This window comes from Scyliorhinus canicula, chromosome 18, assembly GCF_902713615.1.
Source record: "Scyliorhinus canicula chromosome 18, sScyCan1.1, whole genome shotgun sequence".
Taxonomy (NCBI): domain Eukaryota; kingdom Metazoa; phylum Chordata; class Chondrichthyes; order Carcharhiniformes; family Scyliorhinidae; genus Scyliorhinus; species Scyliorhinus canicula.
In genome coordinates this window covers 95,448,447-95,473,238 of record NC_052163.1, presented here as the reverse complement: position 1 = coordinate 95,473,238, position 24,792 = coordinate 95,448,447, and the positions used below count along the sequence as shown (strand labels likewise).

The 24,792-nt window shown below is 46.3% G+C and overlaps 1 protein-coding gene across 1 annotated transcript in view; it reads right to left on the bottom strand.

The window, feature by feature from the left end:
* Positions 1-2,376: 2,376 nt before the first annotated feature.
* Positions 2,377-24,792, bottom strand: part of LOC119952959 (calponin-2-like) — a 44,412-nt gene continuing 21,996 nt past the window's right edge. Inside the window, exons 2-7 of the mRNA XM_038776603.1 lie at positions 16,081-16,202; positions 9,017-9,083; positions 8,479-8,616; positions 6,485-6,601; positions 5,673-5,819; positions 2,377-4,328 (exon numbers count right to left, since the gene is read on the bottom strand). Of these exons, the coding sequence (XP_038632531.1) occupies positions 4,077-4,328; positions 5,673-5,819; positions 6,485-6,601; positions 8,479-8,616; positions 9,017-9,083; positions 16,081-16,202 (843 nt within the window). The 3' untranslated portion in view covers positions 2,377-4,076. The remainder of the gene's footprint in view (positions 4,329-5,672; positions 5,820-6,484; positions 6,602-8,478; positions 8,617-9,016; positions 9,084-16,080; positions 16,203-24,792) is intronic.

Genomic DNA, 24,792 nt, shown 5'->3' with positions numbered 1-24,792 from the left:
TTGTTTTTAGGAAACTGGAACATTTGAGATGACAGAGAACCTATTATGATAGAGAATATTCAGAATTCCTAACTAACATTCCAGGAGGATTTTGGCAATTATCCCTGATGTACGCTGCACTTTCTCATTTCACTCAGATGTTTTCTTTGGCCTCCGCATCATTGGACTGTGATGAGTGGGGGTAGGGAAATCTGCTGGGGTCCTTGCACATGTTGACTACCTAATGACTTCTGCTGGAAGGTATCTGTTGGGATATAATTTGGGCTCTGCTGTGATGCTGTAAATATCCAAATGCTGACTCACACCTGGAATATCCTTTGCTACATCAAAATCCTGGTTGGTCTCTAAAACCACAATGTCAACTGAAAAAGGGTCCACCTACAACAGTGTTCTTCAAACTTTGTTTCCTGGGACCCATTTTTACCAACCGGCCAACCTTCGCGACCCACCATTTTCTCTTACCTTGTTTGCTGCTGGCAAAAATGGAGGAAATGGTTTTGGGTCCCTTTGGCCCTCATACATGCTCCTCCAATGGAACCTGTTGGATGAAGGTGCAGCCTTCTGGTGTCGGAAAGCATGGAGTCTCCATCTGTCCAAAGTTCTGAATTGTTTTTCCTGTAAAACTTTATCAAATAAACCTCCCCCCGAACTTGTAAAAAATAAAATGAGTAAAATAAATGAAAAGAAATGAATAAACCCCCCCGAACTTGTTAAAATAATAAAACGAATTTTAAAAAGTGAATAAAACCCCCCCCGAATTTTTTTTTTTAATGAATAAAATAAATGAAAAATATAAAAATTAAATGAATAAAATAAATGAATAAAAACCACTGCAGAACTTGTAAAAACAAAAAGCTGCAACCATTAAAAAAAATAGCGGCCGCACTGCGCATGCGTGCCCGATTATCGATTATCGTGCGCAGATGTGCAATGCGGCCGGATTATTTATTTATTTATTTTTAAACATGTTCGCGGCCGCTTGCAGGCGCCGTTATGAAAAGCTGGCTGCTGCGCGGGGATTTGCGTGATCGGGAGCGGCGCGGACAACGGCTCATCGACCCTCCCGACATTCGCCCGCGACCCACCCCGCGGGTCGTGCCCCAGACTTTGAAGAACACTGATCGACAACATCTATGGAAAACAATGGAGATAAGTAGAGCCTAGCTCGCATCCGAAGAACAAGTGGGAAGGCACCAGGTGGAATCCTGTACCATGAAGAATTCAGCTCGAGTTCAACAATTGACTTCCATACCAATGTTCGAAAGGGGATAATCACAGCTAGGTTTCTAGTCTGTGATCCCACCGGAAAGTGTGTGTGACAACAGGATTGGATGTGGGTGATGCCCTCTGGGGTTAAATAGCCCTTTGATATATCCCATCTTGTTTAGATGTGAAGAACAGTCATTCAGATCGGTTAGTGAATGAAAGGCAAGCAACAGGAGTCAATGTCCCTCCAGGAAAGAGGGAAAAACTAGGAGTAAGGATAATGGGGGAGATGGTCCTGTCAAGTTATAAGAATAATAACCTTTATTAAGTGTCAGAAGTAGGCTTACAGTAACACTGCAATTAAGTTACTGTGAAAATCCCCTACTCGCCACACTCTGGCGTCTGTTCGGGTACACCGAGGGAGAATTCAGAATGTCCAATTCACCCAACAGCACGTCTTTCGGGGCTTGTGGGAGGAAGCCCGAGCACCCGGAGGAAACCCACGCAGACACAGGGAGAACGTGCAGACTCCGCACAGACAGTGACCCAAGCCGGGAATCGAACCCGGATCCCTGGCCCATGTGAAGCAACAGTGCTAATCACTGTGCTACCGTTGGACAATAATGTAAGCATGCAACAGATGCATGAACATTTGTTCATACACATTTTCTACAATGTATTATCCTACAGTTCAGATCATAAAGTTTAACTGTCATCAAGTAAACACAACACAAAAGTAATATCCTTTCCACTACGGAACTGTAAATTGGACTTTGGGGCATTCTTGGAAATGCCAAACGCTGAGACAATGACTGACCAAAAAGATTATTTTGCATCTGTAACCCGCCAGACACATGTTGGTCATCCACATTCATCATCAATCTTCCTCACAGACACAATAGAATGTGATCATTTTCACCCCAGCCTGATATTTACAAACAATTACAATTGCCCTCTGACTGTAAGGATTTTAAACGTGCTGAACACAGTTACTCGGGTTTGCCCATTCGGAGTAGTTGGGTTTTCGAAGGGATAGCCAGGTTAATAGTTAATTACCTCAAGCAATGCGGTGAGACGCTCAGCTATCCAGAGCAAAGTCACAAGAGATCTCACTTGTATATTAGAAGTTGCAAATGTGAAACAAATGCTGTCAAATAAAACTACACAAGGAAAAATTACCAAAACATTTAATAACTAAAAAGTTACAAAATAATCTGCATACAAAATACAGGGCACACTTCACTGGTGGGGAGTGATCCACACGAGAGAGAGAGAGAGAGAAAAATAAAGAGAGAGACTGTAAAGTCTGTAAGAGACGCCGTTCTCTATTGTATAGGAGCAGTTCAATGTTCTGTTCAGCAGAATACATGGGAAAACGGAGTAAAGTCAATCAGACAGATTTTCCGAGAGTTGACGCCCTTAATTTGTGATATAAAATCAAGAGTGGCTGTTGGGAAGAATTATTCTCCAAAGAGTCCAATGAAAATGATGCTGACTTGGCTCCCTGCCCCCGGATGTGACTATTATTTTCAGGATACTTCAGTGGGGACGTGGCAGTTATTCTCTCTGTCTGTGGGTCTCTCAAGAGTCCAAAAGCAAACAGTGGGTTTTCTGACATTGCCAATACCACATGATGTGCAACTAGTGCCTTGTACAAACATTCCTAATGGTCTTAATACCAGGATTACAGCCATGTGGGCTGGTCAGGATGTGATAACATCATACTGTAAAATGCCCAATTCAGATCAGGTTCCTGTGCTCCCAAATTGGGTATCTGAAGCTATGGCTATTAATTATACTAATGGCCACACATGCATGGGAAGGGGATACAGCAAGTCGAGCAGGATGGTATGAAGAGTTTTGCACGTTAAGCGAATCACACATGATTAAGTACTGCCAGTCAACAGGCTCAGCAATAACCACAGTCCAAGCTTTGTAAAAAAAGATTTTGGTCAAAATCGTGGGACCAGACATTGGGTGGAGAAAACAAAACATTTTCATCACTAAAGAATCCGCCTCGCTCCTGTATGGGTAAACCAAAGCTCTGCAGCTCACGGGCCCCAAGCATTGCGCAAGGTTTCGTCCTGAGGGTTCACAATCTCCACACTCCTAATCCTCTGGAATGTTAGTCAGATTTGAAAAGAATCCAGTTTGTTTTTAAAAGCAACAACAACAAAAAGAAAATGTAAACGCAATGGCCTTGGAACGTTATTGGAGTTGGCAGGGTGGAGAAATTGGAAACAGGCGGCTGCATTTTCCCACCCAGCCTGCTCGCATGAGCGATCGGTCTTTGGGGGACATTGGAATTCCGGAACATTCTCACTTTCTTCTGGGAAGAGAGGATATTTGTGTAAAAAAAAACCACATAAGACATGCTGTGCTAAACTGTTAATGGAAACAATAATGACGATGAGTCACAATTACTGAAATGGGTCTGAGGGCACTCTCTAAATACTATTTAAGCAGCATCATACTTTGCTGCTGCTTTTTCATTCCTGAAACTAAAAATAGTTTTCCCCCAACCCTTCCCACTTTCCTTCTCCAGTGTCAGTCGATTTCAAATCGACTCAAGAAACCTTGCTTTCATTTTTTTTTAAAGAAACGGACTTTAAAAAAGGAAATATTCACCTTTGCTCAATCATAGCAGGGTTAAAATGCACGTTAAAAATTCACAGATTCAAAAGCATGTAAATCAATTTATGGTCACATCCATTAAAGTAAAAACCAGAAATGGAGAGACGTTTGGGAACAGTCCGTATGTGATATTGGGGATTTTAGCCATGAGCAGTTGACCGCATGTAGAAGCTAGACAGCGAGTCACTTTTTTTCCCATCATTACCACGTTGCCGTGATGGGTTCACTCATATTGTTCAGGATAAGTCAGCAGGGTTTTCTGGGCCGTGCTCTGTATTGTAATCCAAATTGCTTCCGTTCAGTCCAGGCCTAGCATTTGGACAATACTTGGGATTGTAGATCTGGCGACCTAGGCCAAAGTTGGTGCCGCTCTGGGTGGCTCCTTGGTTGCTGCCCATTTGCAGAGAAGCAGTACTGCTGTCGCACTGTTCAGTGCCCAGCTTCTTATCATAAATGGGTCTTCGGGTGCCTGGTGCAGTCATCCCAGCCTGAACGAGAGTGGGAGGGGGGAAAAAAAAGGTTATTGTTCAAATTACAAATGGGCAGAAACTGCATATCAACAGCAACAGTCTGCCCTAGGGCAGCCAACCAGGATTAATGTTGTCTCATAACAGGAGGGAGTAAAACATAAAACCACCCCACTTGGAATAAGAAAGGAATTCTAGGGGAAATAAATTACCTCAAGAATAATCAGACCCCGAGGTAAAATACGGGGGAAGCAGATGAAAGCAGATTGTCGGCTTCCCTGGCATCTTGGAGATCAAGCAATAGCTAAACATTAGTGCGAGTGAAAGGATTGAGGGACATGGCGAGAAGTTGTGGCAGGAGGGAGGAATCGGGGGTGGGGGGATGCACAGGCTCAATGGGAGTTTTTCAACAACATTCTAATACAACATATTGGGTCTGCCATTTAGGACTAGGACAAGGAGAAATGTCTTTGTATGGCGTTGTGAATCTTTATCGCAGTGGGCTGTGGCTGCTCAAAGAGAGTTTATTCAAGATGAAGATCAATAGGTCTTTGGGCATCAAGGGGCTCAGACTATGGGAAGAGGGCACAAGGTGAGAGTTGATATAGAAGATCAGTCATGATCTTATTAAATGACAGAGCAGACTTAAGAGTATGAAGAGTATACTTTTGCTCCTATTTTCTTGTATTTTTAAAGATAGAATTTACCGAAACATCACACATTAACACAGGAAAACTAAGTAGCTAAAGATCAAACTATTCAATGCCAAATTCAAGGCTGAAATATTCAGTCAGTTTACACCACTTCCAATCAAGACAGGATGGTGATATCTAGTTTGTTTTTAAAATCAGTGCACACAGGAGGGGTAAAAGGACTTGCATTTTTAGCTTATGTCACTACTTGGGATGTCCCCAAGTGCTTTACAGCCAATGAAGTGCTTTAATCACTGCTGTACCATTAGGAAATACAACAGCCATTTGTGCACAGCAAGTTCCTACAAAACAACAACAGGGATGCTGTCCGAGAGAAAAATACCAGCCTGAAAACCTGGGAACCTTTCATCTCTGCTTTAAATACTAACATGGCATGTTTTACATCCGGAGAGGGATAATTGGGCCCCATTTTAAGGCCTCGTCTGAACCATGGCACCTGACAGTTCAACATTCTCCTCAGTTTGGCATCAGGATGTCAGCCCAGACTTGATGCTCAAGGCTCTGAAGTGCGTGGGGCACAAACTCGCAACCTTCTGACTCCGCGGTGAGAATCCAGTCACGTAGCCACCTCTGATCCGTGCATACGTTCACAGCTGACAATTGGACTTTTGCTTCCCGGTTTTCAATTGTTAACTTAACACGTGGCACAAACCTGACTTGCTCCTTTGTTGGTCCCCATCTGTAAACTAATAGTAGACTGGTCCATTGAAGCAGGCATTTGGGACCTTGGATCATAAAGATGTCGTCTGGTACCATAGGCACTCATTCCAGTTTGGCTGGCACATTTATTGGTCCCCATCTATAGCAAAGACACCATGAACACAATGCATAGATGGATGAGAGACAGCCAACCAGAGAGAGACTATTACAAACACTTGCAGCACACTTTTTTTGTCACATTCGATTTGTTTTCTCCCCTCCTTTCCTGAAGACACTGATTCGGGTTGGATTACACAGACACCAGGTTCCCCCCAGTTCCTCGACCAATGGCCATTATCCACATGCAACGCTCGGCGGCAGGGGCCATTAAGTTATTCAACTGCAGGAACATCAAAGCTAAGTCCACAAGCTATCCTCACCCAATGTCCACACACATGAATTTTTTTCAGCATGGATTGCTGGACAGTGATCGAGAGTAGCAGCCCAAACTGAAATACAAAGCTAATATCATCCATATTGTTATCATGGCTGGGGTCTGACACCAGAACGTCCTACTCTGTAGGGTTCTAACAGTTCACTCCCATCAGGAGTCTTTGCATAACATTAATAAAAGTTTACCTCACGGTACCGAGGACCTGGGTTCGATCCCGGCTCTGGGTCACTGTCCATGCGGAGTTTGTACATTCTCCCCATGCCTGTGTGGGTCTCACCACCACAACCCAAAGATGTGCAGGGTAGGTAGATTGGCCATGCTAAATTGCCCCATAATAATAAAAAACATACATAAAAGTCCTGAATTAATACCTGAAGTCCAATGACACATTGTCCTGCATTCAATGTCTCCTGATTGAAAGAGCGCTGCTGTTTGTCGGCATATTTAACACCAATATCAACACCGGCATTCATTCCTTTTGTTTTCGCCTAGGATGAAAGGAGACTGAATATTATTTAACGATTCGGAATACAGGTACCAGCCATTTGGCCCAATTAACTGTGCTCCACTACCCTGCCATTATACTATGGCTGCTCCCTCGCACTATGCAGCTCAATTTCCGTTCGCACTCCTCCAGCAGTCTATGGCAACACAATGAAGAAATCTCCATAACCGAAAGTGGCCTTGACATCACAGCCTCTCTGAACTCTGACCCTTTTTAAGTTTTATGGGATCAATGTTTAAATAAATATTTATTTTATTCCCTAATGCCTCAATTGGCAAATGTAGAGCCCAGGTTCAAATAGGCTATGATGGTACAAGATTCCAGGTCTGTGTTGAGTGAATGAGCAGTAAGGGGCAAGGCTGGTGATTAAGAAGGTCACCCACAACCCGCCAAGATCACAAGGAGGACAAGTGGGTCCGACACTTGTGGAACCATCACCTCAACACTGAGTTAGCAGTCATGTGGAGGAAACAGAAGATGAAGAAAACAAGGGGAATAAAAGCACAAGACAGAGGTGTAAAATAACTTTCATTACCTCTGTACTCCAAAGGGTACTATAATTATCCTTACTGTAATAACCCTCCTGAGGATGACACAATTGATCTCCCAGTGGGGCACGTGGAATTTGAGCCCCCCCCCCCTCTCGAGGCCTTTACTTTTGGAATTTACATAGAATTTACAGTGCAGAAGGAGGCCAATTCGACCCATTGAGTCTGCACCAGCCCTTGGAAAGAGTACCCCATCCATGCCCACACCTCCACCATAGCCCGTAACCCAGTGGCCCCACTTTTTTTGACACTAAGGGCAACTTAGCATGGCCAATCCACCTAACCCGCACATCTTTGGACTGTCGGAGGTAACCGGAGGAAACCCGCGCAGACACAGGGAGAACGTGCAGACTCCGCACTGTCATGAGAATGTCACTTTAAGAAATGTTTGGCTGCTCATATTACTGCAGTGATGTCAGAGTGTGGGTGGAGCTGGGCTGTCTGTCAGCTTTTTACTTTTGTTTTAGTCTCTTTGCTGCAGGGTGTGCTTTAGTTTCGTTTTCAGTGTTGGAGCTGAAGCCAGACAAAGCAGGTGTACTGTTGATCTCTCTGCCATGAAAAGACTATCTCTTGATCATTTGGTGAATTCAGAATTATAAATGTTTTTAGTAGTGAATGTAAACCTAATATGCTTCTGTTAAAAGGTGTTTCTTTTGTCTTCTGGATGTTGTTTGGGAAGTTATTAAGGATTACTTAGTGTTGTATTCTTTGGAGGTTGTATTTGAATTGATGGTTGCTAAGATGTTCACTGTTATGTTTTAAAAAGGTTAACTTGAGTTCCTAGAATAAACATTGTTTTGCTTTAAAAAATACTTTTCCATTTCTGCTGTACCACACCTGTAGAGTGGGCCGTGTGCTCCCCGTACCACAATCTAGTAAAAGTTGTGGGTCAGGTGAACTCCATGATACACTTTGGGGTTCTCTAAACCCTGGCCCATAACAGCACAGACAGTGACCCAAGCCGGTGATCGAACCTGGGATCCTGGAACTGTGAAGCAACACTGTGCTACCATGCCGCCTTCTCGGGACTCTATAAAGATTTTATACTCACCCACAGTCAGTTTTTACACACAGTAATGCTTTTTGGAGTAAGGGAGGAGAGGAAGGGGAGGGTGAAAGGGAAGGACTAATGAAAGATAATTGTCAACGCCCCCCCCCCCCCCCAAGTAGGTGGACTGGCAATGGGAGTGACAGGCGACTGCCAAATCAATTGGGGGTACAGACGGTGAAGTGTTGAAAGCTGCAACCTAACTGTGAGAACTGTAATCTGTGCCAAGTAAATTACTTTAGCTGCTACTGGTCTGATACTTACCATTCCAGCCAGGGCCAACAGCGCTGTCTGTACCTGGGTTAGATTCCCATTCTCAAAAAGGTCATTTGCCTCAAATGTGTCGTGTGGTTTGATACCATAATTCTGCATCGCCTTGATAAAATTGGACAAATTCTCCAGCTGTTCAAAACAAAAATGGATTAATTCTCAACCGCAAAAGAATTTGAATGCATTTTTTTATGATTTAGATTTGGCCGCAGTTCTGACGCTCCCTGTTTATTTTTTAGCACAAGTTGAATTTCTCATCCAAGCTCCATTTTGTTTTTGGTCCCTCAAGATCCTGCCCAACCCTTTTAAGCATCGCCTCATTAGAATAGAGTTTGAGACCTTGCCTCAAGAGGTCATCCCCTTTAACACTCCATCACTCTAGCTGCTCTCCTCTTCTCCCCGGCCTGTGCATTCTTTTTGTCGCACTAATTGAAACCCGGAATTTCCTTTATTAATGTTTTGAGAAGCTGGAATTCCAGCCAATATGCTGTCAAACTTTCTCCTCCTATTACAATCAAATATAACGCTTTACCTGATGCCAGTTTAAAGCTGAATGGTTGATTTTCTTCACAGAGTTGGGTCTGATTTTGTTGACGAGTCTATCAGTTAGAGAGAAGGAAAGGAAAAAGGACCCTGTTAGAGAGGAGAAGGTACAGCTGCAATTTATATTTACAGTATTTTAACATTCAGGAAGGATACAAGCACCAGCAGTACCACTGATGTACAGTGATTGAATAGGTCAGAGGGTGAGATAGTTTCCGATATCGGCAAAGGCTGATGTCAGGTGGGAAAAGCGGCGTTGAGGCTGCTGGTGGCAATGGTGGCTTTTGCTGGCATATAGTCAAAGACCTCGAACAAAAAGCAGGCAGGCAAGGGTTCGCCAGTCTGGAGGGAGGGTTCGCCAGTCTGGAGGGAGGGTTCGCCAGTCTGGAGGGAGGGTTCGCCAGTCTGGAGGGAGGGTTCGCCAGTCTGGAGGGAGGGTTCGCCAGTCTGGAGGGAGGGTTCGCCAGTCTGGAGGGAGGGTTCGCCAGTCTGGAGGGAGGGTTCGCCAGTCTGGAGGGAGGGTTCGCCAGTCTGGAGGGAGGGTTCGCCAGTCTGGAGGGAGGGTTCGCCAGTCTGGAGGGAGGGTTCGCCAGTCTGGAGGGAGGGTTCGCCAGTCTGGAGGGAGGGTTCGCCAGTCTGGAGGGAGGGTTCGCCAGTCTGGAGGGAGGGTTCGCCAGTCTGGAGGGAGGGTTCGCCAGTCTGGAGGGAGGGTTCGCCAGTCTGGAGGGAGGGTTCGCCAGTCTGGAGGGAGGGTTCGCCAGTCTGGAGGGAGGGTTCGCCAGTCTGGAGGGAGGGTTCGCCACTCTGGAGGAAGGGTTCGCCAGTCTGGAGGAAGGGTTCGCCAGTCTGGAGGAAGGGTTCGCCAGTCTGGAGGAAGGGTTCGCCAGTCTGGAGGAAGGGTTCGCCAGTCTGGAGGAAGGGTTCGCCAGTCTGGAGGAAGGGTTCGCCAGTCTGGAGGAAGGGTTCGCCAGTCTGGAGGAAGGGTTCGCCAGTCTGGAGGAAGGGTTCGCCAGTCTGGAGGAAGGGTTCGCCAGTCTGGAGGAAGGGTTCGCCAGTCTGGAGGAAGGGTTCGCCAGTCTGGAGGAAGGGTTCGCCAGTCTGGAGGAAGGGTTCGCCAGTCTGGAGGAAGGGTTCGCCAGTCTGGAGGAGCTAAGGGAGAGGGTAGAGCTGCCGAGGGGGAGTGAATTCAGGTATCTGCAGATGAGGGACTTTGCGCGAAAGGTCTGGAGGGGGTTCCTTAGGTTGCCGGGATACAACCTGCTGGAGCGACTGCTGCTTCAGGATGTGGAAGGGGAGACGAGCAGGTGGTGAAGATCAAGGAGAAATGGGAAGCGGAGTTGGGAGGTGAGATCAATTGGGGAGTATGGAGTGAGGCACTGTGTAGGGTAAATGGGGACCTCCTCTTGTGCAAGGATGAGCCTGATACAGTTTAAATGGTGCACAGGGTGCATACGACTCGGGCGAGAATGAGTGGTTTCTTTAAGGGGATAGCAGATGAGTGTGAGAGGTGTGGTGGGGACCAGCGAATCACTGGCACATGTTGTGGGGTTGCAAATAATTGGGAAGATTCTGGGTGGGGGTGTTCGCGGTCTTAGCCAGGATAGTGGAGGAGGAGGTCGACCCAGGCCCTTTGGTGGCGATATTTCGCGTTTCGGAGAGGAGGAAGGCCGATGTCTTGGCCTTTGCTTCTCTGGTTGCACAGCGGCGAATTTTGCTGGAGGGGCGGTCGCCATCGCCACCAAAGTAGAGGCTTAGTTGCGTGACCTGTACGACTTCCTGCGATTAGAGAAGACAAAGTACGAGTTAAGGGACTCTTCAGGGGGGTTTGAGGAAAGGTGGGGGATGTTTGTGACTGTGTTTGAGGGGCTGTTCGTCGCGGGGGAGGGGAGGGGTGAAAAAGGGGAAAAATCTGGACAGACTGTATAGTTGATTGTTGGGAAGTATGTTTCCCTGGGTGTTTATTCGCTGTAACCTGTTTTGATACATGTTTGTAATAAAATGCATTAAAAAAAGGCAGACAGGCAGGGGTCCAATGATGTATTGCTGGCAGGTGGCCTCTGGTCTGCCTGCCCGCCATCAACTCAGCGAAACAGTGACTTGGGGGCTATTTATAAAGGCCGACCACCGCACAGCAAGCAGACCAGGAAACAACCTTTACCCAGATGCACACCCCGACACCTCCATGGCATGACCCTCTTTCCACCCCAAGCCCCCCTCCTCCACACTCCACGTTACCTCCGAGCTCCTTTGGGAGTACTGCTCGTTTTCTGGGACCAGTTGTACTGTGAGCTGATCTGGCATCATGCCACCGTGCATGCATTATTTGTCGTAGGGGGTAGGGTTCCTGTCTATAGGCCCCGATGTGGCGGCGGCGGGTGTATGATTCCTGTCTATGGGCCCAATGGGGGAGGGGTGTGGTCCTGATTATGGGGGGGGGGGGGGGGGGGGGGGGGGGTGTTGGTATGATCCTGGTGTGTGTGGGCCCGATGGGGGGAGTATGATCCTGGTGTGTGGGCCGGATGGGGGAATATGGGGCAGCACGGTAGCATGGTGGTTAGCATAAATGCTTCACAGCTCCAGGGTCCCAGGTTCAATTCCCGGCTGGGTCACTGTCTGTGTGGAGTCTGCACGTCCTCCCCCTGTGTGCGTGGGTTTCCTCCGGGTGCTCCGGTTTCCTCCCACAGTCCAAAGATGTGTGGGTTAGGTGGATTGGCCACGCTAAATTGCCCGTAGTGTCCTAAAAAGTAAGGTTCGGGGGGGGGGGGTTTGTTGGGTTACGGGTATAGGGTGGATACGTGGGTTTGAGTAGGGTGATCATTGCTCGGCAGAACATCGAGGGCCGAAGGGCCTGTTCTGTGCTGTACTGTTCTATGTTCTATGATCCTGGTGTGTGGGCCTGATACTGAGATGCTAATTTATTACAATGGAGTTCGTGATGCTGACCGACAGGAAGTGCAGCCCGCCACTGACAGGGGGAGGGGGAAAACAATCGCTTCCCTTCTATACATCAACGTAAAAGGCGACTTTGGCCTTCTCGCGACATTTTCTGCTCCTCGCCACTGAACCCACCCGCAAGAACAGGAACTGAAAATTCCGGCCGACGTCTATTATATTCCATGGAATACTTCGGTTTGGTTCAGTGACAGCACTTTCACCTCTGAGTAGTGGACAATCATTGGCTCTAGCCCTACTCTGGAGATATGCGTACATTATCTGGGCTGATGGTTCAGGGCAGTACCGAGGAATACTACATTTCTGGGGGTGTTGTCTTGCTGACAAGCTGTGAGAGCAGCAAAGCAAAGTATTATCCAAAATCAACAGGATAAGTACTGACCCTCCATATTTATGTGGTGCAAGGGCAAGGGCCTATTGCATCAAGCATCCTTCTGGCTTAACCATCGACCATGAAATACCTTCATCCAGAAAACATCTGGGAATTTTGGTTCTTCACTGTTAATCTGAAATGCGACTGGGCCCAACACAGTTGCACTGGAGATTATGACTGTTACATCTTGTTGCACTACGCACAACACTGATCCTACACCCCACAGTCTTGCCTGCATTGAATAAGATTCCATGGTGTGTGGTGCTTTGTTTCTATCATCACATATTGAGGTTTAAACATTAAACACAATTTAATTCTATCCACGCCTACAGGCCTCAGCCAGTCGAAGAGGTTTAAACTTGAGTTATTACTGCAGATCACTGTGCAGAGACATCAGTGTCAGGAAGATGCCCGTAGTTGGTACTGCCGCCAGGGACCTGGTTCAATTCCAGCCTTGGGTGACTATCTGTGTGGAGTTTCCACGCTCTCCCAGTTTCTGCATAGGCTTCCTCCACGTGCTTTGGTTTCCTCCCACAGTCCAAATATGTGCAGGTTAGGTGGAGTGGCCACGCTAAATTGCCCCATAGTGCTCAAAAGGTTAGGTGGGGTTACAAAGTTACGGAGCTAGGACAGGGGCTTGGGCCTAGGTAGGGTGCTCTTTTGGAAGGCCGTGCAGACCTGATGGATCAAATGGCCTCCTTCTGCACTGTTGGGACTCTATGATTCTAAGTTCCCACTGTTAAGGCCAGTGTAAAAGCAGCTTCAGCATACACATCGGATGTTCACTGACACATTGGCCTGTATCCGCTCAGATTATAACCACAGCCAAAAATACACGGAAAAATAATCAAAGTCACTGGAGAAGAATGTAGAATCTAGTTGGCATTTGGCCCTTTAAGCAGCAAATGACATCATTACAATGCTGAGCTCAGAGGTGTGTGCATTCCTGTTAAATTTAACAAACCACAACTCTGCTCTATTCAGCCCAAGACAGGAAGACCACTGGCTTAGTGACTCACTGCTCATCCCTCCATGAGCAGTTGGTTGATCTCAGTCAGTGAAGGCCAAGGTGCTAAAGAAGAAAAAGTCAACCAGCTTCCTGTAAAGAGTTAACATCAGAGCACCCAATACTGGTGTAACTATGAAGCTATGTCACATGATTAAGATACTGAGATCTGGTGGAAAGTATAGAACATAGAACAGTACAGCACAGAACAGGCCCTTCGGCCCTCAATGTTGTGCCGAGCCATGATTGCCCTACTCAAACCCACGTATCCACCCTATACCCGTAACCCAACAACCCCCCCCCCCATTAACCTTACTTTTATTAGGACACTACGGGCAATTTAGCATGGCCAATCCACCTAACCCGCACATCTTTGGACTGTGGGAGGAAACCGGAGCACCCGGAGGAAACCCACGCACACAGGGGGAGGACGTGCAGACTCCACACAGACAGTGACCCAGCCGGGAATCGAACCTGGGACCCTGGAGCTGTGAAGCATTTATGCTAACCACCATGCTACCCTGCTGCCCCTGTATAACCTGGTGTCAAGTAAGGAGATGTATATAGATCTGTATACAAACACAAATGTTTATTTTTTACGAATAACAGCCTATGGCAGCATTCTTAAGGTTACAGGCAAACCCTAAAGAAAACCAATCCAGATCCTGAACCCAAATCAGAACAGTGCCCACTCCGCTTTCCAATCACCTGTCCTGGTGTATATCCAGCTCAGTTGTGAAGAGGGTCAGGAACGGGTTGTAATGCCCCCACAATTGAAGATCTCACTAGAATCAGCTTCCAAAGAGCGAAGGCTACCAACCCAGCAAGTGCAACAGTCCTATTATACTATTCAAGTTGTTCCTGTCACTTTTACTTTTCCGATCGCATCAAGTGCTTGCAATTTGGGAATTCTGATGAGATCTTCCGCTGTTACCGAACCTGCCCGAGAAAAAGAGGAGCGGAAACTCCCCATCCATGGCGCCAAGGTCCCATGTTCGATCCTGGCTCTGGGTCACTGCCCGTGTGGAGATTGCACATTCTCCCCGTGTTTGTGTGGGTTTCATCCCCCACAACCCAAAGATGTGCAGGGTAGGTGGATTGGCCACGCTAAATTGCCCCTTAATTGGAAAAACGATTTGGGTACTCTAAATTTTAAAAAAGGTTTGCTGACAACACAACCGGATGTCGAACAACGATGAGTCAGAATACAGGAGGGAGATAAAGAACTTCGGGGCATAATGTAACAACAACAATATCTTCCTCAATGTTAGCAAAACTATTATAGCTGGTCATTGACTTCAGGAAGCAAAGTATTGTTCACACCTGTCTACATCAGTGATGCCGAGGTGGAGATGGTTGACGGCTTCAAATTACTGGGATGTGGAGATGCCGGCATTGGACTGGGGTGAACACAGTAAGACATCTTACAGCACCAGGTTAAAGTCCAACAGGTTTGTTTCGAATCACTAGCATCCTGGTGTTGTAAGACTTCTTACTGTGCTCAAATTACTAGGTGTGTACATCACCAACAATCTGTCCTGGTCCACCCACGTCGACATTATGATCAAGAAAGCACAACGTCTATACTTTCTCAGGAAAATAAGGAAATCGGCATGTCCACTTGACTCTTCCAACCTTTACAGATGCACCATAGACAGCATCCTATCTGGCTGCATCACAGCCTGGTATGGCAACTGCTCTGCCCAAGGCCGTAAGAAACTACAGAGAGTTGTGAACACAGCCCAGTCCATCACGCAAACCTGCCTCCCATCCATTGACTCTGTCTACATCTCCCACTGCCTGGGGAAAGCGGGCAGCATAATCAAAGACCCCTCCTACCCAGGGTATTCATTCTTCCAACTTTTTCCATTGAGCAAGCGATAGAAAAGTCTGAGAATTCACACTAACAGATTCAAAAATAGCTTCTTCCCCGCTGCTACCAGACTCCTAAATAACCTTCTTATGGACTGAACTGATCTCTTCACACAGGGGCTGGTTTAGCACAACAGGGGCTGGTTTAGCACACTGGACTAAATCGCTGGCTTTTAAAGCAGACCAAGGCAGGCCAGCAGCACGGGTCAATTCCCGTACCAGCCTCCCCGAACAGGTGCCGGAATGTGGCGACTAGGGGCTTTTCACAGTAACTTCATTGAAGCCTACTCGTGGCAATAAGCGATTTTCATTTCATTTTATTTTTCATCTGCTCTACTGAGTAGTACTACACTCCTGTATGCTTCACCCGATGCCGGTGTCTATGTATTTACATTGTGTATTTATGTTTGCCCTTTGTTTTTTCATGTATGGAATTATCTGTCTGGACTGTAAGCAGAACAATACTTTCACTATACCTCGGTACACATGACAATAAACAAATCCAATCCAAATCCAACGGTGAAGCTTTACAAGTGATACCTCATGATGGGAGATCAGGGCACCAATTGGGGTGCGAAAATTAATCTCCGTGCCACAGTACAAATATCAGACATGGATGCGATGCACCCCACCCCATGGCGGAACAGTCCAGCGGTTCTGGTTACTTAGTATCAAACAAAAAACAACTTGACTGAAGTACCAAAGGGTGGACGCAACCACATTGTACCTAAATCAGCATCGTAGAGAGAGGAAGATCAAAGGACTGGGAAAATAAGATCAAATAGTTCAGCAAATTAACATTTGGCCAAATTACCAATATATTGACAAATCAGAGAGTGGAGGTACTCACTCGCAAAGGATGACACCATCCTTTAGGCCTTTTTGGAAGTTATCGCCAATCTGCTTGCCAGTGATCCCCTCAATCCAGACTCGCAACTCTTCCTCCTTCTGAGGATCATATTTCAGAGCAATCTGCAGGAAAACAAGACACGGATCAATCAGATTCTGCTCTTCATTAGGAGATCTTGCATTTGTTCTTTAATGTGTGGTTACCCAACTTCACTAGGAATAGCAAAATGGAAGTACTTCCCTCAGAGTCTACCTTTAAGGCAAAATACTTACCAAAACATAACATGAAAACACTCTCGGCTTCCCAGGAGGAGCCCTGAACACAACAAGTCTTAACAAAGCGATTATTATTATGCCACTGTGGATGCAGGAGTGAATCATTCCTACACCCGCTGTTGTTTAATGTGTACTTAAGAGTGTCAAAAACGTTCAAGACTGGTGCGCTAATTGAGGGACCATAGTTGGGAAGATGATATTGGGATGAGTTTTTCTTATTCCTACACCCACTGCAGTTTGGTGTGTACAACAATAGTATACCTCCTGTTGTGGAACCGAGCTGTGCTGTATTGTTCTGTGTTCCTTCTGAGGGTTTTGGCAAAGGTTGGTATCATTACCGGTACAGGCTTGGAGGGCCGAAGGGCCTGTTCCTGTGCTGCATTGTTCTTTGAGTACCCAAGCAAGCCCCAGTGTTGGTTGGCCAGTATCAGCAAGCATTTGGGCACTTCACATGAGCTACAGGACATACGAAAATACTGCTCGTGTGACAAATGGGAAGTTAGTAGGCACACCAAGTTCAAACATTTGTGTATCAGCATCAACTCACAAATATAAAGTAAAATCCACAATTTAATCACTTGGGCCTTGCTGGTGAAAAAAAATCGGATCCATAAAACTAATATTAAATGGAAAGGTTTTGAAAGAGATTGGAAGTTTCAACCCAACATCGACACAAGGAGGTGAGCCCAGTGGAGAGCAGAATGAATTTGGAACTGGGCTGTAATGCTACATATCTGCCAGATTGCTGTGCAGAATGAGAGAAATAAGGTGTATCTTGATTGCACTGGTTAGTCACTGTGAAAGTAGCTTGGTGTATTAATTGCTTGTTAAGTAATGTTTGATTTATTGTTAAAAAGTCATCACTGGAGCCTTAAAACGTGAAACCATGCCCTTCGGTTTTCGGTGGACAGGAAATTAATTATTTTAAAAAGGTATTGACCTCTCCAGGGATCATAACAAAAGTTAAATAAAAGCTAAATAACCTCCAGCCCCGATTCTGCAGTCAGCACTCCCATCAAGTACACCACGAGTAAAGTCGCAATGGTTCTCTAGCTGGTTCGTAAAGAAATGTGGAGACCAGCTTATATCAAACTGCTTTTCTGGCCTGCACAGTGTGAGACTGAGTACTGCAGCTCTTTAGCCGATTTTCAGTAAAAGAAACACACCCCTTCAGCCATCAAATCACTTTATGTTTCCACAGCATCTCTCAAACATGCAGCCTCCACCTGCAACTACCACCACCGAGAAGGACCAGAGTGACAAGTGCGCGGGCTCACAACCATCCCAGCCGCCAAGTCACACACACTTCAACTTGGAACGATTGCCGGGATTTTCCAGCCAGGTTCGCCAGCGGGATGGTGGTACACACATCTGGAAATCCTGTTGACTGCGCTGGGATCAGAAGATCCCGCTGCCAGCCAATTGTGGGCCGCACTCTCCACCCCAAAACACACCATGGGGGCACGTAGAAAATCCCACTCTATGCTGCCGTTCCTTGGCTCAAACTGCTGGAACTCCCTCCTTAACAGCATTGTGTAAATGCAAGTAACCAAACCTCACATAGGAATTTGGAGTAGACCATTCGGCCCCTTGAGCCTGCTCTGCCATTCGATAAGATAATTGCTGACCTGATTGTGACCTCAACACCACTTTCCTGCCTGCCCCCATATTCCTGGTGAACAAAAATCTAACTCAACCCGATGACCTAGCTACCACTGCTCTCTTTGGAAGTGATTTCCGTAGATTCTTGAGAGGCACAGACTGCCACAGTTCAAAATGGCCACCTCCTTCTCCAAGACAATCAGACACAGGCAGTGAATGTATAGAATATAAAAGCAGTAAGGTTATGATGGAGCTGTATAAAATGCTTGTTAGGTCATAGCCAGAGTACTGTGTGCAGTTCTGGTTGCCACATTATAGGAAGGAAGTGATTGCACTAGAAAGGTTGCAGAGGAGATTCACCAGGATGTTGTTTGGGCTGGAGTGTTTCAGCTCTGAAGAGAGGCTGGTTAGGCTGGAGTTTTTCTTCTTGGAACAGAGAAGGAAGAGGGAAGACCTCAATGAGGTATAACAAATTGAGGGGCATGGATAGGAAGGAAACTTTCCCCTTATCAGAGGGATCAACACCAGGTGTTACAGTACTAGTCCAGACCTCAATCAAGTTAGGAAAAGGGACAAGAAACCCCAACAATTTTGTAATTTGTAAATTGTGAGGAAAGAATACTTCACCCCCAGGAGTGGTTCCACTGACAAATCGGGAACTTTTTATATTAAAACAAACTTTATTCTTCACACAGGACCAACTACATTATCACAGAAAATAGTTTACAATTAACAGTTAAACAATTCTTAACACTAAAAGGAAATACTTTGTTACTTCTAACTTGTACCTTCTCTATCTCCAATTAAGCAAAGACCATTACAGGTCAAAAGCCACTTGTAAATAAAGTTAGCAAACACAGGGATACTGGCTGCTGTCTGTGTAGAGTTGCTTTCATCAAAGGAGAGAGACCCTTACTAGGCACAACCTAAAAGTCCTGTCTTTAGCAGACTAAAAGCTAAACTGCCAGCTACAGACCTGGCTCCTCCCATTAATTACAACCTCTCTACCCCACTAAGTGTCTTATTAACATTTCACTAGAGCTAAACACAACCCCTCAATTGTCTAAACCCCAAGGAACATTCTTCTTATGAATGAAATGTCATTAGCCCCATATTAGGTAAACAAGTGAATGGTTAGAATCAATGATGTTCTCACTTTTACGACACTTTAGTTACGCTTTTGGCAGACACTGTATATATGGCTGGCACAGACATGATGGGCTGAAAGACCTCTTTATGGGCTGTAAAAACTCTTATGACTCTATCCTCCCAGCATTGTGAAAATAAATTAAATTTATCAGGTACATGGGTTATTGTTGAGCTAGAGAGATGGAAGTGATAGGGAACTAGTACAAAAATCCCATCTACGACACACAGAGCACATGAAATTCCAGTATATATTTTTCCCCCTAGCATCATTATCCTGGCTTGCTGTGCAAATGGTCAAAATCAGAGCCTAACTCTCAATGCTATGTGTCCCTGCCAATCATAAAACCACTAAGTAAAAAGGCTCAAGTAAAAACACACAGATTGCAGAGAGTCACAGGTGAAGGATGGTCACTTGCATGAGGCATCAGGAAAGGCACCCGTTCTCCTGAATTCACAGCAGCACTTGTGACAGACCAAAGTTAAAGGAATGGACTGGGAGCTGGACTAATTCCAGCTGCTGCATTCGGAGGAGATTTAAACAAAAGTAAACATGGCAGCAGATTAAAGCCTGTACAGCAAAAAAAAATCCAATTTGTACTGGAAGATCGAGAACAGATGCAAACATGATTAAAGTAAACAACAATTTCACCACCCCCAACTTCACCCCTTAATTGGGTGTTTGGAATTTCCACAGTGACTGCGTGAGGGAAATGGGTGGGTGTACAATTTGCAGCAGATAGATAAAACATTAAAGCACCCCCCCCCCCCCCCCCCCCCCCCTCCCCGGCTTTGGAGCTGTTGCCTGTTGCAGTGAACCAGACTCTCTTCAGATCCCACCTCCAAAATATCTCCATTGAAGGTGCCGTTGTTGGGCTGTGACAGAGCAGGCCGAATGTTGACTTTACAAAAGGATTAAGCAATTGAGATATCCACATGGATGACATACTTAGAACATAGAAAATATAGCACAGCACAGAACAGGCCCTTCGGCCCACGATGTTGTGCCGAACGTTTGTCCTAGATTAAGAAAAAATCAATCTACACCTCAGTATACTACTGTAATCCATGTACCTATCTAGTAGCCGCTTGAAGATCCCTAATGTTTCCGACTCAACTACTTCCACAGGCAGTGCATTCCATGCCCCCATTACTCTCTGGGTAAACAACCTACCTCTGACATCCCCCCTATATCTTCCACCATTCACCTTAAATTTACGTCCCCTTGTAATGTTTGTTCCACCCTAGGAAAAAGTCTCTGTCTATTCCCCTTATCATCTTATAATTCTCTATCCAGTCGCATTTCATCCTCTCCCTTTAATGAGAAAAGGCCTAGCACTCTCAACCTTTCCTTGTAAGACCTACTCTCCTTTCCAGGCAACATCCTGGTAAATCTCCTTTGCACCTTTTTCATAGCTTCCACATCCTTCCTAAAATGAGACGACAGAACTGCACAGTACTCCAAATGTGGCCTTCTCAAGGTTTTGTACAGCTGCATCATCACCTCACGGCTCTTAAATTCAATTTTTTCCTTGCTGTTTGTGGAACATGCTATGGTGTTTTGGGTTTTGTGTTTCCCACACCTCAAGGTGTTCATAGGCTGTGAAGTGCTTTGGGACAATTTGAGATTATGGAACACACTCTGCACATATTTACAGCACAGAAACAGGTCATTCAACCCAACAAGTCTATGGCAGTATTTATGTCTCCTCCCAGACCGTCTCCTAATCCCATCAACATATCTATCTATTCCGCTCTCCCTTGTGTTTATCTAGCATCATGTAAATACGTCTTTGCTAGTCAACCTACTCCCAGTGGCCGTATGTTCCACATTTTATATACTCTGGGTAAAGAGTTTATCATAAATAACAAATTGTATTTATTTGTGACCATCTTATACTCATGGCCCCTAGCTCATGTCTCCCCAACAAGTGGATACATCTCGACATTTACCCTATCAATATTTTCACATTCTTGAAGATTTCTATGAGGTCACTACTCAGCCTTGCCTGACAACAGGAGACAGGCGGTGCATCTCCCAGCTTCTCCCCCTTGCTCCCTTTAGTTCACTTATCATTTCCTCATTTCTTTAATCCAATGCTGGAAATAACACAATTCAGGTTTCTGGGAGTTAGCTTCTGCTATGTGGTGATAGTCTGGTTACCCCGTACTAAATGGTGAAATCTGTTCTTCCTATTGACATAACAGTGCCAATCAAACAACAAGGATTTGTAAATACTAATGAGATTAGATCTGACGTTGGCTGCTGTATCTTGTCAAGTCATGGCACTAATCCATCATATCCTGTCAAGGTGGTAATGATTGACAGCCTGTTGAGACTCAATGACTAACAGGCATTTCAATGGTGACTATTTGGATCTGTACACTCTTTGAACCACTGTCTTACAATCACCTTCCAACCATCGCCTCCCAACCATGGATTTGGTTGCCTATTCCAGCCTCTTTTGTATTATCCATTTCCCATTCAGGGGGAGAAAGGGTGACACTGTAGCAATCCAGAAGTCCAGGCTAGTGCTCTGGGGTCATGGGTTCAAATCCCACCATGGCAGCTGGTAGAATTTAATTTCAATATAAAGTTAGTTGCAGTAATGGTGAACATGAACCTATCAATCGTCGTAAAAGCATATCTAGTTCCTTTTATGGAAGGAAATCTGCTGTCGTACACGGCCGAGCAAACCATTTCAAGGGCAATTAAGTGATGGGCAACAAATGCTTGGCAGCAACGACCACATTTCACTAAATATTGAACCCTATGTATTCATCTTCCCTCCTTATTGTAAAACACTGCATAAACATAACACCCGAGGGTGGCACTGTGGCGCAGTGGTTAGCACTGCTGCCTCACAATGTCAAGGACCCAGGTTCAATTCCGGCCTTGGGTGACTGCCTGTATGGAGTTTTCACATTCTCCCCGTGTCTGTGTGGGTTTCCTCCAGGTGCTCCGGTTTCCTCCTACATTCTAAAGATGTGCAGGTTAGGTGGATTGGCCATGATATATTGCCCCTTAAAGTGTCCAAAAAGATTAGGGGGGGTTATGGGGATAGGGCAGTTGTGTGAGCCTAGGTCGGATGCCCTTTCCCGCACATGGAGCTGATTTACCACCCACCAGTCTTGGAGGAAGCAGTGCATTTCCACAATTTCCCCCCAAATCCTGGCTATTGTCCGTGTAACAGGTTTCCACACGGATCAATACATGATCATGGCAGGGAGGAGCTAAGGGGGCAGTAGAAAAGCTTAATGTTGTGCTGGTAACTAGAGTGTTGCCCTTTGATTCCAAGTGTCTAGTTTCAATAAACTGCATACCAACAAACTACAACACGAGTGTCCAGCATTCATCTTCATGAGTATTGTCATGATAATGAAGGGATATTCCCAAATTATGCAAGGAAATATTGAACTTTTAATAAGATCTGTGGTTTTGAGATAAAACCCAAAGTTGGCTGAGGATTTAAATTCAGTCAGTGGCTGAATTACTGGTGGGTGACATAGAGATAATGGAATTACATCCCATCTCCAGACAAGGCTACATCAAAAACATGAAAGTCATACAGAAACCAATTACCATCTCCTGTGGAGATAATGGGAGCCAATGATCATCTCAACAGAAATCATGGGCGGGATTCTCCCCTACCCGGCGGGGCGAGGGGTCCCGGCGTAGGGGAGTGGCGCCAGCCACTCCGGCGCCGGGCCTCCCAAAAGGTGCGGAATTCTCCGCACCATTGGGGGCTAGGCCTGCGCCGGAGCGGTTGGCACCACACCGACTGGCGCCAAAACCGGCACCAGCGGCCTTTGACGCCCGCCGCCCGGGCTGGCCAAAAGGCCTTTGCCGGTTCGCGCATGCGCGCTGGGTGATTCTCTTCCGCCTCCGCAATGGTGTAGGCCGTGGCGGCGGCGGAAGAGAAAGAGTGCCCCCACGGCACTGGCCCGCCTGCCGATCGGTGGGCCCCGATCGCGGGCCTGGCTCCGTGGGGGCACCCCCCGGGGTCCGATCGTCACACGCCCCCCCCCCCCAGGACCCCGGGGGCCCGCTCGCGCTGCCGATCCCGCCGCCACCAGAGGTGGTTCAAACCTCGGCGGCGGGAGAGGCATCCCAGCGGCGGGACTTCGGCCCATCGAGGGCCAGAGAATCGCCGCAGGGGGCTCGCTGATCGACATGGCGTGATTCCCGCCCCTGCCAATTCCTGGGTGGCGGAGAATTTCTGCCACGGCGGGGGCGGGATTTTCGGCGGCCCTGGGCGATTCTCCGACCCTGCGTGTTGTCGGAGAATTTCGCCCCATATCCTGTGTGCAATGTCCCAATCTGGATTGTGGATTTTTGCTTTCAACTGACATACAAAAGACTGGGATAAAAGCCAGCAGCAAAATTTGGTCAGTGCCAACTAGTGCTGGGTCTGTCAACGTGTTACAGGAGGAAAGACAGGTCACTCTCTGCTGAAACAAGCCAACAAAGCCACAGCTTAAAAGGAAACAGGGAAGCTTGTCAGCTAAACCATAGAACACTGGAATCTCAAAACTGACTATTTACCTGTTGAAATCAGAGCTATTGGAATCACGAATTGCAATGGCCACAATGTTCCTCCTCCAACTCCTCACGGACAAGTCAAAGACTAATTTGAATATATATTTAAACTTACTTTTGAAACGTTTCCAACCTGTGCAAATGCATGTGCTTGCGTTTTACCATTTTCCCCTCACATTTAGTAGCTAATAAACTCACTTTTCTTAACTCAAAGTCTGGTTAAATTGGCGTATTATGCTGGGAAAAAGCACCTGTTGGGACCGTGGGGGTTGAAAAACGAAAGGGGGCCAGTCCATCCCTCCCCACCGGGGTAACAAGTTTGGGGACCGGTCACACTGTGCGTTCAAATCATGGAGATGGTGGTTCAAAGAATCGGTTAATCCAACTACTTTGATCAACATAAATAACAAAGTAAACTACATCAAAAAAACTTAGGAACAAAAAAAAAATCAATACATTGTGATTCGCTGCATTCAATTTGGGCCTTAGTTGTTCATACTAATTAGTGGTATTGTAAAGGGTTAGAAATATTACAGAATATACAGTGCAGAAGGAGGCCATTCGGCCCATTGAGTCTGCACCGGCCCTTGGAAAAAGCACCCTACCTAAGCCCACACTCCACCCTATCCCCCCACTTCCCCCTATCCCCGTAAACCCACCTTACCCTTTTCGGACACTGAGGGCAATTTAGCATGGCCAATCCACCTACCCCTGCACATCTTTTGACTGTGGTTGGAAACTAGAGGACCCGGAGGAAACCCACGCCGACATGGAGAGAACGTGCAGACTCAGCACAGACAGTGACTCAAGCCGGGAATCGAACCTGGAACGCTGGCGATGTGAAGCTTTGGGCTAACCACTATGCTATCATGCTGCCCAAATAGAATCTTTAAAGTGCAGAAGGAGGCCAGTCGTCCCATCGAGTCTGCCCTGACCTTTCAAATGAGCACTCCAACCATATCCACTTTCCACTAGTGAGTGATACAGATAATAATGTATTACTGACAGTCAGTCATGTGTTAGACTCGAGAGAAAGATAGGGAGAGGACAGGACACACTGTGCTCAGGGGCATCATGCGTACTCTAAAGCAAATAGTAGTATGACGACAGTGTGTCTGAGATAGGTTCCGCATACCCATCATCACGAAC